The 18,224-nt window shown below is 42.9% G+C and overlaps 1 protein-coding gene across 2 annotated transcripts in view; it reads left to right on the top strand.

The window, feature by feature from the left end:
- RGS14 (regulator of G protein signaling 14) overlaps nucleotides 1-18,224 on the top strand; it is a 152,271-nt gene that overhangs the window by 87,858 nt on the left and 46,189 nt on the right. For both annotated transcript variants that reach the window (XM_068277101.1, XM_068277102.1), the window contains 4 exons: nucleotides 2,037-2,201; nucleotides 2,499-2,622; nucleotides 13,587-13,696; nucleotides 16,110-16,313. In XM_068277101.1, coding sequence (XP_068133202.1) covers nucleotides 2,037-2,201; nucleotides 2,499-2,622; nucleotides 13,587-13,696; nucleotides 16,110-16,313 — 603 coding nt within the window. The remainder of the gene's footprint in view (nucleotides 1-2,036; nucleotides 2,202-2,498; nucleotides 2,623-13,586; nucleotides 13,697-16,109; nucleotides 16,314-18,224) is intronic.

Below are 18,224 nucleotides of genomic sequence, written 5' to 3'. Positions count from 1 at the left end.
ACTTGTTCAATTGTAAATGGCTGAAAAGTAATTTTAAAGAGAAGATTAACATTATCTCCTAGGAGATAACTCAGGGGAAAAAGTTAATTGCATATGGTCCATCATGTCTTAATTTATTTAGTAGCAGAGTATCTAGCAGGTATTAGATGGAGAATTACCGTAGTTAAAATCAACTTATAGCAATAGCTACATTGGGCCCTGAAGTGCGGGGAGAAATGTGGTTTTTAATGTGTTAACGGTTATATTTTCCTCTAGCCTGTGACCTTACTTTTTGTGTTGTGTGCTATATGCAATGTACATGGCATGTTATTGTATACTCCAATCCTTCTAATGGTCAGGACAGTAACACTGTAACAAATGCCTTAATAAAGGGGTATCCTGTTGAATCCCTAGGCAATTGTTAGATTTTTGGGTAGATTAATAAAGCGTTTACATAGTTTTGGTGTGTTGACCATTGGATGGATTTCTGTTTGTGAAGGTGGTGACCATCTGTATAAGGTCAGGTAAGTAGGATTTATGGTGTGCTAGCCTGATCTGTGTGAGACTTTGATGATTATATATGGTCTTGACAACTTATATCCATTAGGTAAAGGAATTTCTGTGATTTCTAGTTATGCTACTGAATCTAAAGCAAACCTGAACTGAAATTAAATGTATGAGACAATTAATTGTAATCTTGTTTATTTCATTTGTCACCGTCAGTTAGCTTCCTGCACATCAATTAAAATGCCAATGCACTTTAATAGTGAGACCTGCATATCAGACTAGTAATTGTTGTAAGGCTGAGAATCACACCTGATAGGCTCCTGCAAGTGCAACCTCTGATACCAGTTGGATTATATTTGGATCCTTCTAACTAACAATACCATACAATACAATTTCAAAGCACTTTTCTCTCCCATAGGACTCAGAGCAAATAAATATGTCTCAGGTCAATTTAGGGTTGCAGGCTGAATTGTGTTAGAGAGGAAATAGTCAGGTGTTCATAAATGCCAGACTAAACAGGGGGCTTTTCTGTTTGGACTTAAATTCTTCCAGGGCTGGAGATGTCCTGATTGGTTGTGGCAGGGAGCTTGAAAGTGTAGGAGCAGCATGACAGAAGGCTCTGTCTCCAAAGGTTTTAAAGGTAGACTGGGGTGACCAAGTTGTTAGATTCTTTTGATCTAATGCTAGGCATACACAGCTCCTTTTATATTATCAATCGAGCCGCTGATGGCTCGATTGATAATATCCGACGTGTCCAATCACCGCGCCGGATCGATACCGCGGGCGGACAATGGAAGAAACGAAGCGCAGATAAGGAAGTGCCCGCGGGGACAAGCGGGGATGCGATTCCGGCGCATAAACGTGCCGTGTATGCCCAGCATTAGATTGTGGGGGTGTTATGCAGTTGCAACAAATCCTTCAGGAATCCAGATTATGCAAGGATTTGAATGTCAATAAGCCAATCTTAAAAGGAACCCAAAATGAGAGGGATAAGGAGGCTGCCATATTTATTTCCTTTTAAACAATACTAGTTACCTGGCAGTCCTGCTGATCTTACTGGTCAGTAGGGTCTAAATCACACACCTGAAACCAGCATGCAGCTATTCTTGTTAGATTTTTTATAGACATCTGATCTGCATGCTTGTTCAGAGTCTATGGCTTAAAGTATTTGCGCAGGACAGCCAGGCAATGTGCATTATCTAAAAGGAAACAAACATGTCAGCCTCCATATCCCTCTCACCTCGGGCTCCCTTTAAACAGAACTCTCAATTTTATCGGTAGCCACTGGAGTCAGCTAAAGGTTGGTGTTATGTGGCAATAGCCCGGGGTTGGCTAGTTAACAGTCTTGCAGCGGCATACTGTACTAATTGCAGGCGGTGCAGGTCTCACCAACTGTAGATTAAAAAATTAAAACAGACTCATCCACACATCACTAATTAATTCTGTCATTGAACCTAGGCTGAGATTCACCAGTCATCATCTATAGCAGTGACAGCATCTCGTGTACCTTAATTTATTATTGATTTTAAATGTTAATGTCTTGAATGTAGATATTCAATCTGATGAAGTTTGATAGCTATGCGCGGTTTGTGAAGTCTCCTCTCTATCAAGATTGTATGGTATCAGAGGTAGAAGGACGCCCTCTGCCAGCTATTAGTTCCTCACCTACCAGTCTAATCCCAGGCTGCAGCTCCTTCAACTCCGGAGCAATAAAGGTAAGCACAACGGGTGGCAAAAAAAAAAAATATTGGTTTTAACACCATATGTTTAGTTATTAGAAAAATGTATATTGTTTGATGGTATTAGTTAATGGCTGTCAAAAAGCTGACATATACGGTACGTCTTTTGGCTGCTGCACATGGCAGTAACTTAGAACTACCAGCTTGAAATCTTCTCAACTCATTTGATTTCAGAAAAGTAACATCTGACTGGTTGCTCTTGGCTGTTTTTAATGTTTAATTAGTTTGGAAATGGGGTTGCAGTTCCATTGATCATATCTTTTTTATATTTAGAAAAAGAACTTAAGAGCTGGGAAGTCTCTGCCCATTGGCGTTGAGGCATCTGGCACAGACGTATTTAATGTTCCCAGACAAAGAAGATCATTCAAGAAGAAGGATAGGGGAACAAATGTTAAAGGTAAAAACATTTATGGTTTTCTAGATATTATTTTTTTATGGCTTGGGGTGTTTCCTATCGATCTGCTGATACAAGCATTCATCTGAAATATTTTCTTCTGAAGGGTAATACAATGGATTATCAATTTGTCACAGTCAATTTGGGAAGCAGCAGGGATGGCGCTAGAATGGGTATTGAATTAATTCAAACTCCTATACTGGTAATGGTGTTAATGTTAGGAAAAGCGAGGAAAAGTTAGTGTTCCTAGTGGATGGGGAGAGTAGTGTTAGGAGTGGAGATGGTAGAGATTAGTGGTATGCATGGAGGCAGGGGGAGGTTATTGTTAACAGTGGGGAGGGTGGAGGTTAGTGTTAGGAGTTGGGGGGGGGGTAGTGTCAGGAGTGGAGAAGAGGGAAGTTAGTGTTAGGAGTGGAGAGTGCAGGATTGTATTAGGATTGGAAAGGAGGAGGTTAGTGTTAGGCGTAGAGAGTGGAGTGCGGAGGCTAGAGTTAGGAGTGGAGAGTGGAGGTTAGTGTTAGGGGTGGAGAGGGGGGAGGTTAGTGTTAGGTGTAGAGAGGGGAGAGGTAAGTGTTAGGAGTGGAGAGTGGAGGTTAGTGTTGGGAGTCGGGAGCAGAGGTTAGTGTTGGGAGTCGAGACAGCAGAGGTTAGTGTTAGGAGTGGAGAGGAGGTAGGCTAGTGTTAACTACAAGTGACCACAAGGAATATACACAAGTGACAACAAGAATTCTAGCTCACCTCCTCTCCTCTAGCTCTTAACTTACTTGCCAGAGAATTTCGTCCCCTAACTCAGTGTTCTGCATTTTCATTTTCATTCCACATATGTGAGCATTCCTGAGCAGGTCAGGTAAAGTGAACACCTTCAAGCTCAAACCTCATTACAAAGGGTTTAGATTAACACTCTGCAAGAAGACCTCAGATCTAGAGTGATGTTCCTCTTACATTCTCATACAAATAAGTAGCATGGTCAGGCAGCACCTGACTTATAATGTTTACACCTGACTTATAATGTTTGCAGAAAAAGCTAATTTAAAGGCACAGCATGTGCAATTGCATCTGCAATAACAGAATATGCAGGGCTGAAATCAACTACACTCCCTCCTCCTCTCACTAAGAGGAATCAGTCCATGTAAAAATGCTTATGTCTTAACAAGGGCGGCGCAAGTAGGCCTCTCGGTTCCCCCAAGAAAGGGAAGAAGTTCAAGCAGCTACCCAAGCACACTTGTTGCCAGGAAGTGCCACCCACAACTGCACCTGGGGAGAGGGGGGGGGGGGGGGAGAGCAGCACAGACAGTCACCCTGATTGTGGCTACCACCCGGACAAGCCGTTTACAATTGTCCGCCATAGGAAAGGAATCCTACCTTTTGTAAAAATTGTCCCAGCTGCAGAGAAACGCTTGCTACATGACTTGGGAAAGACATTACCAGGAAAGGGGAGCAGTGCAGGCTGCATCCGCACCCCAGAGGCAGAGGAACAGCGCAGACAGCTCCCCCAAGTGCTGCAAGTGCTGCCACCACCTGGGAGAGCCGTCAACTACTTCTCCCCAAAGGAAAGAAAATCTGAACTAATAAGTGACTAAAAATGGTTGGAGAAAAAGCCTCTTGGCAAATTTACAGAACTGCATCCGCAGTACCAAGTTATGCAAGGGCAAAACCTCTTACATTTTGCCTTTAGAGAATACATATACAGGAACTGGGGTCATACATGACTTATTTACAGCAGTTTCTGGACAAATGCAGGCTCTAATGAGACGAAGTATTGTCATTGGATGTACATAGTACCAGCATCCTCCGTCGCACTGATTACGTGTAATACCAGTTTATTGGACTTTTAGGTATAACATCAGTGGAAGCTGTATTGTGCTTTTACTATGAAAGGTGTTACATACTAAGTGTGACTATGATAGGCTGCAGTTAGGGAACACAGCTCCTATTACTTCAGACACATCCATCAGCAAGGTACGTGGTTTCTAAGCACACATCAGTACTGTTTAAAACCAGTGTAAAAATAGCTCTTTATTAGGCCTGTCTCTGGTTACGTGTTTAACTGGTTCACCCACACATTACACAATCAGGACACCTACCGTACTCTTCCATGGAAAGCGCACAATTACAGGAGAATGCTGCTGTGCATATTGATGATAACTACACCATAACTGACACTTCAAGTTACAAGCTTCACACAGTATCCCATCATTGGGCTCTATCCACAAAAAATCTCATACACGACTTATTACCTAATTAATAAAAATAACCTTTTAGCACATTTACAAGCAAAATAATCACTTAAAGTAAGTTGTTCCTGATTTACTTCATTTCAATGTTACTTTTCTTACCTGAATTATATTATATCTTTGCTCTTTGGGAGCTTAAAAATGTAACATGTAACAGGTAAAAAAGCTTTGTGAATCCTGCCCATTGTATACAATCTGCATAGAAGAACTTATAAAATAAGCACTCACCAGTGATAGGCAGATAATTTCCATGATCACTGAATACCCGTGATTCACAAGCACTTTTTCACTATTCGACTTCCGAATCCGAATCTATGAATAATTCTGGACCACGGAAATCGGCCACGGAAACTCCGTGATTGCAAATATTCGGAACGCAATCACGGTTGTGATGCGCTGGAAATTCGTAACTAGGTCGAGATTGGGCGGAAATGACATCCCTGGGCCAATCAGAGGCCCCCAGCCAGGCCCTAGCAACCAATCATAGTAGGGGAGGCTCTGCCCTCCCCTCCTGTATATGAAGTGGGGGCCATTTCCAGAGCTCCGTCCTTGCTAGACTGTGGCACTGAAAGGATCATCTCCAGGCCATATCTGCATAAGCAAGAGCGTTTTCAGTCCTTACATTGCCCTTATACTGTATCTGATACTTGTATTCAGCTAGCTAGCCAGTGAGTGATTACTTAAGTTAGTAGTAGTCAGTGTAGTTGTCAGTGAGAGAGTGTACAGATTGCTGTGCTTAGTGCATGCATATTCACTGATTCTACTGCTCTATTACTGACTGTATACTTGTATTTAGCTAGCCAGTGAGTGATTAACTTACATGCAGTCATGTTAAAAACGATTACCCCTGCTAAAACACTGCTATTCTGCGGCAAAATGAGGGGTTTATACCCTCCAAATCCCCCATGCAAAATCCACGACTTTCTTGATCGTGGATTTTGCTGCTCATGGAGGCAGAGCTATGAGCTTCAGCTCTGCCTCAATGCGCGTCAATCGCCGCACGGATCTCCGCCTCTCCCCTGCCCCTCTCCGTGAAGGAAGATTGAGAGGGGCGGGGAGAGGCGGCGATCAGCCGGGATTGATGCGCTGAGAGGCAGAGCTACAGCCATAAGCTCTGCCTCATTCAGGAAGCGCTCCCAGGACACAGGAGAGGGTATTTGGGGGGTATAAACCCTTCGTTTTGCCGAGGGATGGCGGCGGTTTAGCAGGGTTTATAGTTCTTAACATGACTACATGTTCAAAAAGTGAATTTAGACTCACTTCAGAGTCTCTTTAACCTATTTTGGTTCCTGGACGTAGAAACTACGTCCAGGAACCATGCGCGCTACCGCGCGCACCCGCGGCCGATCGCGCGCGTGCACGCGCACTCCCGGCCGCGGATTTGGTAGCCAGGGAATCAATGTATCGAGCTATGGTGCCCGATCACTGATTCCTCTCCCCCGCTGAAAAAGCGACAGCTTCTCTCGGAAGCTGCGCCTTTTCTGGCCGTTCTCTCCCCGATGCGTCACTCTAAGCGTGTGTTACGCTTAGAGTTACGTCATGTAAACAAACTCATTACAAAAAGTAATACTACAACTGAAAATAAAAATAAATTAAAATGAACACACATTTACATTATAAATGTATTGTTTACCTCCCACACTCCCAAAACTACCCAAATAAAATGTTTACTATAAAAAAAAAAAAACATTACAAAAAAAAAAAAAAAAACATGTAAATATTTACAGGGTCTAAACTTTTTAAATATCAATGTAAAGATGAAATATTTCTATATTTTTTTATTTTAAACTTGTTAATAGTGATAGATGCAAAATGGAAAAAATGCACCTTTATTTCCAAATAAAATATTGTCGCCATACATTGTGATAGGGACATAATTTTAACGGTGTAATAACCGGGACATATGGGCAAATACAATACGTGAGTTTTAATTATGGAGGCATGTATTATTTTAAAACTATAATGGCTGAAAACTGAGAAATAATGAATTTTTCCATTTTTTCTTATTCTTCCTGTTAAAATGCGTTTACAGTAAAGTGGCTCTTAGCAAAATGTACCCCCTAAAGAAAGCCTAATTGGTGGTGGAAAAAACAAGATATAGATCAGTTCATTGTAATAAGTAGTGATAAAGTTATAGGCTAATGAATGGGAGGTGAACATTTCTCACGTGAAAACCACGGAACCTGAATGGGTTAAGTTAGCTGTAGTCAGTGTAGTAGTCAGTGACAGTGTACTGATTTGCTGAGCTTAGTGCAGGCAGGTTCAACTTCACACTGATTCTACTGCTCTATTTCTTTATACTTGTTAGCTAGCTAAGCCAGCCAGCCAGTGATCAACTTCAGTTAGTTGCAGTCACTGCCACTTGTCCGTCACTAAGTTTAGTCAGTGACGTTGTACTTTGCTACTAGCGTGGAGCCGGTTAGTTTGCTGTGTGCATAGTGCAGGCATGTGCTGTACAATTTCGTGTTCTATTACTGTATCCAGTGTTTTTTTTTTCTTTTCTGAAAAATCAATAAAAGCCCCCTGTTATATTCCATCTGTCTGTCCCCAGTCCGACACACACATATTGACTGTAAAAATTAGCACACTTTCTACACCTTGAAATCTTGTGCATACAACATCTCTGGCAGGGGTCGTGGTAGGAGAGGAAGTGCCATTGCCTTGGCCACTTCTAGGACTAGTCCACGGCCAGGAAGAGGGCGCTCAGCTGTAGGGGGTGCAGCAGAGAGGCGTCTATCAGCAGCACAGCCTGGGCCAAGTCAGCCGACGCCAGTGGCACCAATTTTCAGCACCTTGGGTCGTCGTGTGATCATTCAGGAGAGTCACTCACAGGCATTGATGGAAATGATGACGGACTCGTGACTTTATCGCAGACCTCCGCTGTGAGCAGCACTCCCAGCAGCAGCAGCACTCGTCTTCTCCTGCTGTGGTGCCATGGTCTTTCTGTGCTGCCACATTGACCGCTTTAGTCCTCATCCAGCGGTCGCTGAGTTTCACCACCAGGGGCCACGGATGCATGTAATTTTTTGGGCAGCATTATAAAGCTGTGGTACCACCAGTGAGGTGCCATGGTCGTGCTGTGCTGCCGCACTGATCGCTTAGTCCTCCTCCTGCTGCCGCTGGTGTTCTATTTCACTATTTAAGTCTGCGTTCTCACCGCCAGTGGCCACGGACAACTCTGCTGCCATGACATTGCTATTGCTGCAAAGAGAGAAAAAAAAAACATTTGCAAAAACTTCTCTGGGAGTTTTTGTGGCTTCGGCCACTCATCCTCCTCCAGTGGTACCACCTCCGCCAGGTGCCATTGGGATTCACCATCACCTCTGCGATTGCTTGAAGTGTATTTCCCTGTTTAAAACCAATTATTACCAATCAATAGCCGCATTTAAAGTGTTGATTTAACTTTTAAAATCCATTTTCTCAAAAAGTAAAAGTTCTTTTTGGAATTGTTTTTGTTTAAGTTGTAGCCCCTTATCACCTTTATAATCAATGCAATTTGGGGGATTGTAGCATGTATGGAGGCCTTGCTATTTACTAAAACGATTTTCCGTGATCACGGCTGTGAATTTCTGTGATTGCCTCATTCACAGGAATTATCCGGGTCGAATTTGTGAGTCTGTTTCAAATCCAGAAATTAATCACGGAATTTCCCGATTCTTTTTCAACCACGGCCGAATAGGTTGAATCCGTGATTGGGTGTATCCGAGCATCACTGGCACTCACAAAATCAATAACTCAAGGCCGGTTTTACACCTGATGTGTGCATTTGCGGTGCAGTGTGATGCTCCTTCCACATTGCAAAAATCGGCCTTCATATGACCTTGTGCCACAGTGCGGTTAAAGGGTCATATGCATAGCCCCGCCCTACGGCTAGTGGCGTACTTCCTGCTGGGTAGGAAGTATGTCACTTGGATTCCTGTCACTCCCCGCGTCCGAGCTGTGTCACACCGCTCTCCTGTAGTGCACACTTGCTGCATCACCCATTGACATACATTGCTACATAATCCATGCGGTAGGCGTGGATCATGCGGTAACGTGCAGCAAACTTTGCATCAGATTGGATGCTTCTGGCGCATCGCACTGCACCGCATTAACTGCGCTACACTCCACGGACTTACACTGCACTTACAGCAACTTGCGGTAAAAAAGGGTAACACAATGCAGGTTTTCTGTACTAGTGTGAAAGGGGCCTAAAGAAAATACTTTTACTCTCTATATTATCATTATTGTGTATAAAGCAGGCCATACATGTATGGATTTTTCCACCAACTCAGTTACTTTGATTGAATCTTCTGCAAATCTATTTCCCCCAATGTATATGATCAAACAACTTTTAATCACTTTTGGGCAGTTAATGGATTGAATGTGTAATCAGAAATGTTGGATAATCTCCATGATCAACAGGCAGGGGTTAAATTCATATAGTGGAACAATGCTAGTGGTTTGATTAATGCTTGATACATTTCTCCTGAAATCTGATTGAGATCGAATGAGCAGCTTAGAATGCAGTCCATTAATGTATTATCAAGGAAGGATCAATCGGCTTGCCATACCTTGTAAATTACAACGCAAAATTGTGAATTAATGCAAAATTAATTACGATTTTGCCAAAAATTACACATTACGGCTCATTTCACAGTGGGACGTTAAAGTCCCACGTTACAGCAGCTAGTAACGCAGCCTAACTCACAGCACTGTAAAATCAATGTGCTGTTCACAGTGCACACGTTGCGTTAGGGTATAACGCTGCACGTTAAATGAAAGTGCAGCATGCTGTACGTTATACCCCTATAGAGCTGGGTTAGATTGTTTGCACATGCTCAGTGACTAGCCACATGGCTAATTAATATTCACTGCACTGTGGTGACTGGTGGTGGGACTCCTAGTGTTGTTTGGATCATGAATGAATCGTTCATTTGATCCAGATCTTTTTTGTGAGTCGACTCATCCGGATCATCACAATGAAAGAGCTCACAGTGGATGTCTGTCTGGAAAAAACAGGAACATACAGAATGTACAGTGCAGGGAAAGTCCTGTCCTGCTAGTCATTTCACCCCCAGTCTACTTCCCTAGTAAAATGATTCAAATGATTCAGTTCAAAGATCCGGATCTTTTCAATGATCCGATTCGAATGATCCGAATCCTTAAAAATATCCGGACCTCCTATCACTAACGTGGAGCGCCTGCTTTGAGAGCCGCATAACGCGGCTCAAATTGACGTCCAACTTCAACACCACCACGCGTTGCGTTAGTGGCACGTTATGTGACCTTAACGTCCCCTAAAACGCAACGTCTTGGTGTGAAAGTAGCCTACAACTTTGCATCGTGATTGCAAATTACCATGCAAAATTTCAGCTCATCACTCATTTATGGACAATTCTAGCAGAGTAGCAGGGCAGTTTCTGACTGTATTGTTTATCCTGTGGCAACACATTTTCAGATTCATACTTCTGGAACTAGCCTGCAGATCAGTAAAGTCCAAGGGAAGTCAGAGCACCAGTGATGCTCAAAAGGGGCCAGTTTTGACTGGTTGCGATTATGACTTCATGTGCTTTCAATTCGACCATAATCAAAATTACAGAATGAATCGCAGTTTCGATTTGAATCTGATTACGGGTTAGAATTCCATGTTTTGTCGATAATTACAAGTCGCAATTACGACTGCCATTATATATATAATTAGCAGTTAATAGCAAAGCCCTGTACATGCTAGAAGCACCAAATGTGCAGGGTATGTTAAGGAAGATGAAAGATGAAAAACATTTTTTAAAAAGACTTCGTAGCTTTTTTTGGGGGGGAATTACATTTTTTTTTTAAAGATAGTAACATACAGCCAACCACAAAAAATACAAACAATGAATAGCTAGAAAAAAACATAAAAAACTATTTTGCAAGTAAGGTCCGGTTCACATTAGCGTTTTTTTTGTGGAGCCGGCCTTGCTGATCCGGCCATCAGGATCAGGAAAAACAGTTTTTACAGCCGGTTCCGTTGGCAAATGCAAATGTGAACCGGGCCTAAGGGCCAAATAGCAAAAAGGCCACTAAGAAGTGGTGAAGTCACATATATTTTTTTCGGTCTAGGCGAAATGGCATACAGACACAACTAGGCACTGTACGAAATACTAATAGACCAAAAAGAAGTATTAAACAATAGCTGCCCTCAGGCCATATACAGCTCAGAAAACCCATACATGAAAGTAGTGTAGAGAAGAAAGAGAAAAGAAAAGGAAAATGCATAATACCAAGATCCCCACTGTTTCTCCAGCATGCCAGGGTATAGAGCAGGCATGGGCAAACTTGGCCCTCCAGCTGTTGAGGAACTACAAGTCCCACAATGCATTGCAGGAGTCTGACAGCCACAGTCATGACTCATAAAGGCAAATGCATTGTGGGATTTGTAGTTCCTTAACAGCTGGAGGGCCAAGTTTGCCCATGCCTGGTATAGAGGGTAGTCATTTATGAAGTCGCACTGAAGTCCTGTACCAAAGTATAAGAATCTTCTACACATGGGGCTTGATTCACTATGCGGTGCTAACCTACTTAGCATGTCTAAAGCCTTTAGGCGCGCTAACCAGGGTGCTAAGTAGGTTAGCACCGTTTTTCTCAATCAGATCGCGCGCAAAGTCCTATGCGCGCGCTAAGTCCCATAGGCTTTAATGGGCACTTCGCGCGGAGCGCCCTGCGCTCTGTACACTTTGCGCGCGAAAACCTCTTTTAGACGTGCTAATGGGCTTTTCACAGGCATGCTAACAGTTAGCTCCGCTTTGTGAATCAAGCCCATAGTCTGCACACAGATACAAGTATTTGCTGCATTTTGCCAAATCTTGGACCAATTGAAAATTGCGCAAAAGGTGGATCAGCGCATCACCAGGCCACTTCCAAATGGCCTACAATCAGAGGTGTGCTGAACCCCCCCAGAAACTGCAAACACACCTTGAACCCAAACAGAAGCTCTGGATATACACCAAAAGCAATGCTGCTAAGTGGGAGCATCTGACCAAAAATGAATGAAATTAGTACATAGCAAAGAAATGAACAGCGCTACTTAAAAACAGATAAGTGCCTACCTGCAAGAGAGTGCAAGCCCCACTTGTGGGATAAAATACACACCTAGCATACAATGCAATGGGGAGAAAATGAAATGGTCGCGCATCTAACCAAGATGCACCTGATAGATACTCACTGCATAGGGCCAATAAGCCTCTCAAAGGCACAAGTGTGCTCATTGCAGTGAAACAGGTGCATTAAGAACTAATGCATCTCACAATACAAACAATGGAAGCAAATCCATGCGTTACACATTATCCGGGGACCTTACCCTTCTCTTATTGAGAGAGACATCTGTTCCACGCTGCAGAGCATGTTAGCAGGGACGGCTCGTGCAGCCTTCTCTCGGGGTCCCCACCCTATCTAAGTTTAAAATCACCCAACAGACCTAGCATACACATACCAAGTAAAATCGAAAATTGAAAATTGCGCAAAAGGCCTACAATCAGATGTGCACTGAGCCCCCCTAGAAACTGCAAACGCACCTTGAACCCAAACAGAAAGCTCTGCATATGCACCAAAAGCAATGTGGGAGTGGGAGCAGCTGACCAAAAATGAATTAAATGTCAAAGAAATGAACACAAGTGGGGATTGCACTCTCTTGCAGGTAGGCACTTATCTGTTTTTAAATAGCGCTGTTCATTTCTTTGCCATGTACTAATTTAATTCATGATTTAATTTAATGATATTTCTCAGCAAATGGTGCATTTACTATGCATCTCCTGTGATATTAACCTATTTTGGTTCCTGGACGCAGGAACCATGCGCGCTACCGCGCGCTCCCGCGGCCGATCGGCCCGCGGTTCGTTAGCCAGGCAATGAGTGAATCGGGCTATGGTGCCCGATCACTGATTCCTCTTCTCCGCTGAAAAAGCGACAGCTTCTCTCGGAAGCTGCGCTTTTTCTGGCTGTTGCCTCCCCCATGCGTCACTCTAAGCGTGTGTTACGCTTAGAGTGACATCATGTAAACAAACTCATGGACGCCATCTTGTGGCCAAAAAGTAAAACTACAACTAAAAGTAAAAAAAATTAAAATCAACACACAATTACATTATAAAACTATGGTTTACATCCCACCCTCCCAAAAATACCCAAATAAAATGTTTAATATAAAAAAAAACATTACAATAAAAACAAAAAACATGTAAATATTTACCTAAGGGTCTAAACTTTTTAAATATCAATGTAAAGATGAAATATTTCTATATTTTTTTTACTTTAAACTTGTAAATAGTGATAGATGCAAAACGGAAAAAATGCACCTTTATTTCCAAATAAAATATTGTCGCCATACATTGTGATAGGGACATAATTTTAACGATGTAATAACCGGGGCATATGGGCAAATACAATACGTGAGTTTTAATTATGCAGGCATGTATTATTTTAAATGTATAATGGCTGAAAACTGAGAAATGATTTTTTTCCGTTTTTTTCTTATTCTTCCTGTTAAAATGCATTTACAGTAAAGTGGCTCTTAGCAAAATGTACCCCCCAAAGAAAGCCTAATTGGTGGCGGAAAAAAACAAGATATAGATCAGTTCATTGTGATAAGTAGTGATATTTTATAGGCTAATCAATGGGAGGTGAACATTGCTCAAGTGAAAACGACGGAATGCGAATGGGTTAATATAATTTTTGTAATTTATGTCAAAATATTTAATATTATATAATTGACCTCTTTAGAAGTCTTTGACAATCATGAAGTTCTGACTCGCCAAGAATCTGATGGATCTTTGAACTCTGCAACAAGCTTAGACCTCAGCAACATTTCCTCCCTCTCTGGAAAATCTGAGGTACGTACACTGATTTGTTGTTGTGTTTATTGTGCTCTGTCACGGAACAGCCGTGAGAAACGCGGGCGAATTGGAAGGAGCCGCACAGTCCAATTTCTGATCGCTGTCTGGCTAAATTTGTGCAGCGACTACAGGAATCAGAAATGACATCCCTGGGTTTTTTTTCTTTTTTTTTCCTCTTTCCCTCCTTCCACCAAAAGGGCCCTAGCCATCTGCAGAGAGTCCCTGGCTTCAAGCTGTGCTGATGGCCCATCCATCAGGTATAGGTGACAAGCACCATGACAGAAGCAATCTAGAGTGGAAAAACTCAGACACTCTGGCTCCTTCCCCAGCAGGGGAGCCGACATGTGGCTTGCTGCTGCCAGCTTCAAAAAGAACCTCACCTAGGGATGACCTGCTGTCAATCCCAGATGTAGATCATATTCCATAAACTGCTATATGTGTCATATTTTCTGTGTTGCCAGGCTGGCAGACCCTCCAAACTAACAGAGCATGCAGGGCCCTGTCTGGCGCTGGTTCTGAGAACATTTCAGAACATTCTGAGGTAAAGACTGTCAGTTAGGCAGTTCGAAAGTGCCCTGATGATACCACAGGGGTCCCACCCCTCATGTTTGGTATCAGGCTGCTGGGTAAATCGAGGCAGACCTGAAAATATTAGTAAATCTGCCCTGACCTGTACGGTTCTGTGGAATGGAGCCCATATGTGGTTAAGACATGATTTCTGGTCTCCAGGACAAGGGGAGGACTCATCTCATGTTCTAAGTGGGTGTGTGGCCCTGCCCTCACTCCCTCCTACTGGATCAGGGGCATAAGAATGGCAGAGGAGACAAACTCAGTGTCCTCCACCCTGGAACATCTTGAACTCATCTGTGCCAGCTTGAGGATATGCTGGCATCCACCTGGTCTGAACTCTGAACTTTGATTGAAACCAAGAACTTTACAAGTTTTCCCACTAAAGGACATCTTTCCAGGAACTAAGTATTTTTTCTCCCTTCTTTTATTTTTGCATACTGGCTATTACTGTTTTAATAATTGTTGATTGTAATAATTGTCTGTACATATTAATTATTTATATTGCTTTCAATAAACCGACGCTATCGTCAGTTGTTGTTCTAGCTACCCTACTATTCAGCACGCACAGAACTGATCCAGGGTCTCTGAAGAGACGCTACTATTGGTTGTTGTTGGCTAGACAGAATAGAGTGTGTTTAACCGTTTTATTCGCAGGACTAGTCAGTCAGCGGGCTCCTCGGGCCCATGGTAACCGAGGTGGTGGCAGTTATACCCTGAATTAGTGTGTATTTTGTAATTACCGTATCTCACAGGCTCCCTTCTGGTTTGTCTGCGGCTAATTCCCAACGGTTCCTGTGCATTGACTTCGACCAGAGTTCGCACGATCCGTGCGCTGGCACCGTTTGGAAGGCCGTTTGAGGTCTGACCACTAGGGCTCCTGTGACATGCTCAAATGAATAAAATATGTATAATACATTGCAAACAAAAAGATAATGCTCAAAGGCAGCCAAGAGATGGGTATGAACTTACCTATCAGTTCCCTTGGCAGAAAATCCATCTATCCTGATGACAGTGCTCCCAGTCACTTATAGTCTTAGAAAGAAGTGGGAAACAAAAACCGCACCTCCTGTTATATACAGCACACCAATGACTTTATTATAACCAATTCTTAAAGCCATTTAAAAACAAATTATACAAGGCCCCCTCTTGATTATAAATAAATCATTCACAAATTAATTACAAATAGTGGTTCGGTAAGAACCACTTTTGCACCAAACCAGTGCCAGAAGTAGTAAAATAAAGTGCAAACAGTGCAATAATTTCATACAAACAAAACAACAATTCATGTAGAAAAAGAACTCCGAGAGCCCGATATGGTGCAGTAGGTATTGGTTGAAGTTGAAGAAAGGAGGAGAAAAAAAACAAGGCAACGCAATTCTTAGTTTTTGTAACACAAATGGGCACAAACATAGCACTAACCAAGCATGATAACGTGGCGGAATGGTGTAATGGTTAAGGGCTCTGCCTCTGACACAGGAGACCAGGGTTCGAATCTCGGCTCTGCCTGTTAAGTAAGCCAGCACCTATTCAGTAGGAGACCTTTGGCAAGTCTCCCTAACACCGCTACTGCCTATAGAGCGCGCCCTAGTGGCTGCTGCTCTGGCGCTTTGAGTCCGCCAGGAGAAAAGCGCGATATAAATGTTATTTGTCTTGTCTTGTCTTGTCTTGATAGGGACAGGAGGGGGATTTTAGCCTAGATGATCCTTAACAGCCTCCTTGGCTAGATTGTCATCTGCGTGTGTATCACTTGCCATATAATCTGGTTTTACTTATGAACTTCTGGACTGATCTTTACATTATCTTATTTGCATGTTAAGTTGTTTGATCATTTTATTTTCAGAATGACAATGGCAGCACTAATAGTATGGAACGTGAGACGGAATGGAAACACATCAAGTATTGCTGTGTCTATCTCCCAGATGGCACTGCTTCTCTGACAGCTGTTAGACCAGGACTAACCATACGGGAAATGCTGACTGGGGTTTGCGAGAAGCGAGGATACAGCCCCTCCGATGTGAAAGTATACCTAGCAGGGAATAACCAGGTAATGCTGAAATGTACATCATGACACGGGGAATGCTAACGGGTGCAGTAAATTATTTAGGATACCCACTATTATGGTAATTATACTGGTTTCAGCATCAGAAGCACTTCCTATATCTATATATTACTGTATATTGATATGTAGCCCTGCTCTCCAATGATGTAACAGCCTAGACTGTTTAGCTATGCAGAATTCTCCTCCTAGAGCATTCTAGGAAACCAGGGGCCATATGCAATTCACTTTCTCTCCAGAGTTTTCTCCCAGGAGATAATTCTTCTTCGTCAATTTAAAGGGAGACTGTAGGGGGTCGGGGGAAAAATGAGTTAAAGTTACCCGGGGCTTCTAATGGTCCCCCGCAGGAATCCTGTGCCCGCGCAGCCACTCACCGATGCTCTGGCCCCGCCTCTGGTTCACTTCTGGAATTTCAGACTTTAAAGTCTGAAAACCACTGCGCCTGCATTACCATGTCCCCACTGCCGCTGATGTCACCAGGAGCGTACTGCGCAGGCACAAGTAAGGTCTGTGCCTGCGCCGTGCGCTCCTGGTGACATCAGGGGGAGCGAGGACACAGCAACGCAAGCGCAGTGGTTTTCAGACTTTAAAGTCTGAAATTCCAGAAGTGAACCAGAGGCGGGGCCAGAGCATCGGTGAGTGGCTGCGCGGGCACAGGATTCCTGCGGGGGACCATTAGAAGCCCCAGGTAAGTTCAACTCATTTTCCCCCGACCCCCTACAGTATCCCTTTAAATTAACTTTTTAGCGCTTTGCAATGGAAAAAGTACCAAAAGTAGGATGAAAAAGTACTGTCGAAATTATTTTGAGTACCGTATTTGTTAGCTTGCTGGGGGTGTAAAAGGAATTTTATTTACAAGTTGTGAAAATATCACCTAGGAGAAAACTCAGGTGAAAAAGTGAATTGCATATGGCCCCGGGTATTATTTGCACTGGCTTTGGAATTCTCAGTAAACAAACACTCCGTAGGGATCACCTGACAAGACTAAAGACGTGTTTCCACCTGTGACAAATAATCAGGGTGAAAAAAGATGTTACAATGGACAAATACTGACTTAATAATTTATAAATGAATATCGTAAAACAAAATAGGCAATTTTATTCCATACATTATTTTCAGTACTGTTCCTCTGTACACTGCACACACAAAAAAATCAACAACCAAAAAAATGAAATTCACGTGACCGAGTGGTAAAGTTGTGTGATATATACTGTCCCTGTACAGTAACATTATAATGAGACTTGGCCAAATAATAGTAGTGACACCTGTTTTCATTAAACATACTTCTCAAAGGTAATTTACCTTTCAAGATGTCTGCAAAGCTCTGTCCCATGCAAATCATGCCACATGCATCTCTACCATACGAGCCACTAAATTTTACCAGGCTGGGAATCCATAGGCTACAATGCTGAGTTTTCTAGCTTAGGACAGGGTTAGTCACAAACACTCAACCTTGCACATAAGGGAATCCATTACATTGTCCCTATACAGAAGCTTTTATTTCATGTAATGCAAACATCTTTATAGTGATTACTCTGCTGTTGTTAGGATCTGGGATTGACCAGACAACCTACTGACCATTTCCCATCTCTCAGACTGCTTGTTAACAGGTCCAGACCCAGACCAAACCTGTGCATGGAAGTCTAGAGAGACCCAATAGAGATGTTTGGTCATTCAATCATTCCACGTGGCTGTGACCAAATTGCTTGACTTACATGCTCCGGATTGCTTTTTGCACATGTGAGCTCCCAGTGGCGTAACTACAAATCATGAGGCCCCCAAGCAAAACTTTGATGGTGCCCCCCAAAGTTCCGACCCTTTCCCTTGTCTACCCTTGGTTTCCCTCACAGCCTGAGTAACCATCTTACAAGGGTCATAAAACAAGTGTGGCCATCATAA

The sequence above is a fragment of the Hyperolius riggenbachi genome, chromosome 3 (genome assembly GCF_040937935.1).
Source record: "Hyperolius riggenbachi isolate aHypRig1 chromosome 3, aHypRig1.pri, whole genome shotgun sequence".
Taxonomy (NCBI): Eukaryota; Metazoa; Chordata; class Amphibia; order Anura; family Hyperoliidae; genus Hyperolius; species Hyperolius riggenbachi.
This window is presented reverse-complemented; position numbering and strand designations above follow the sequence as displayed.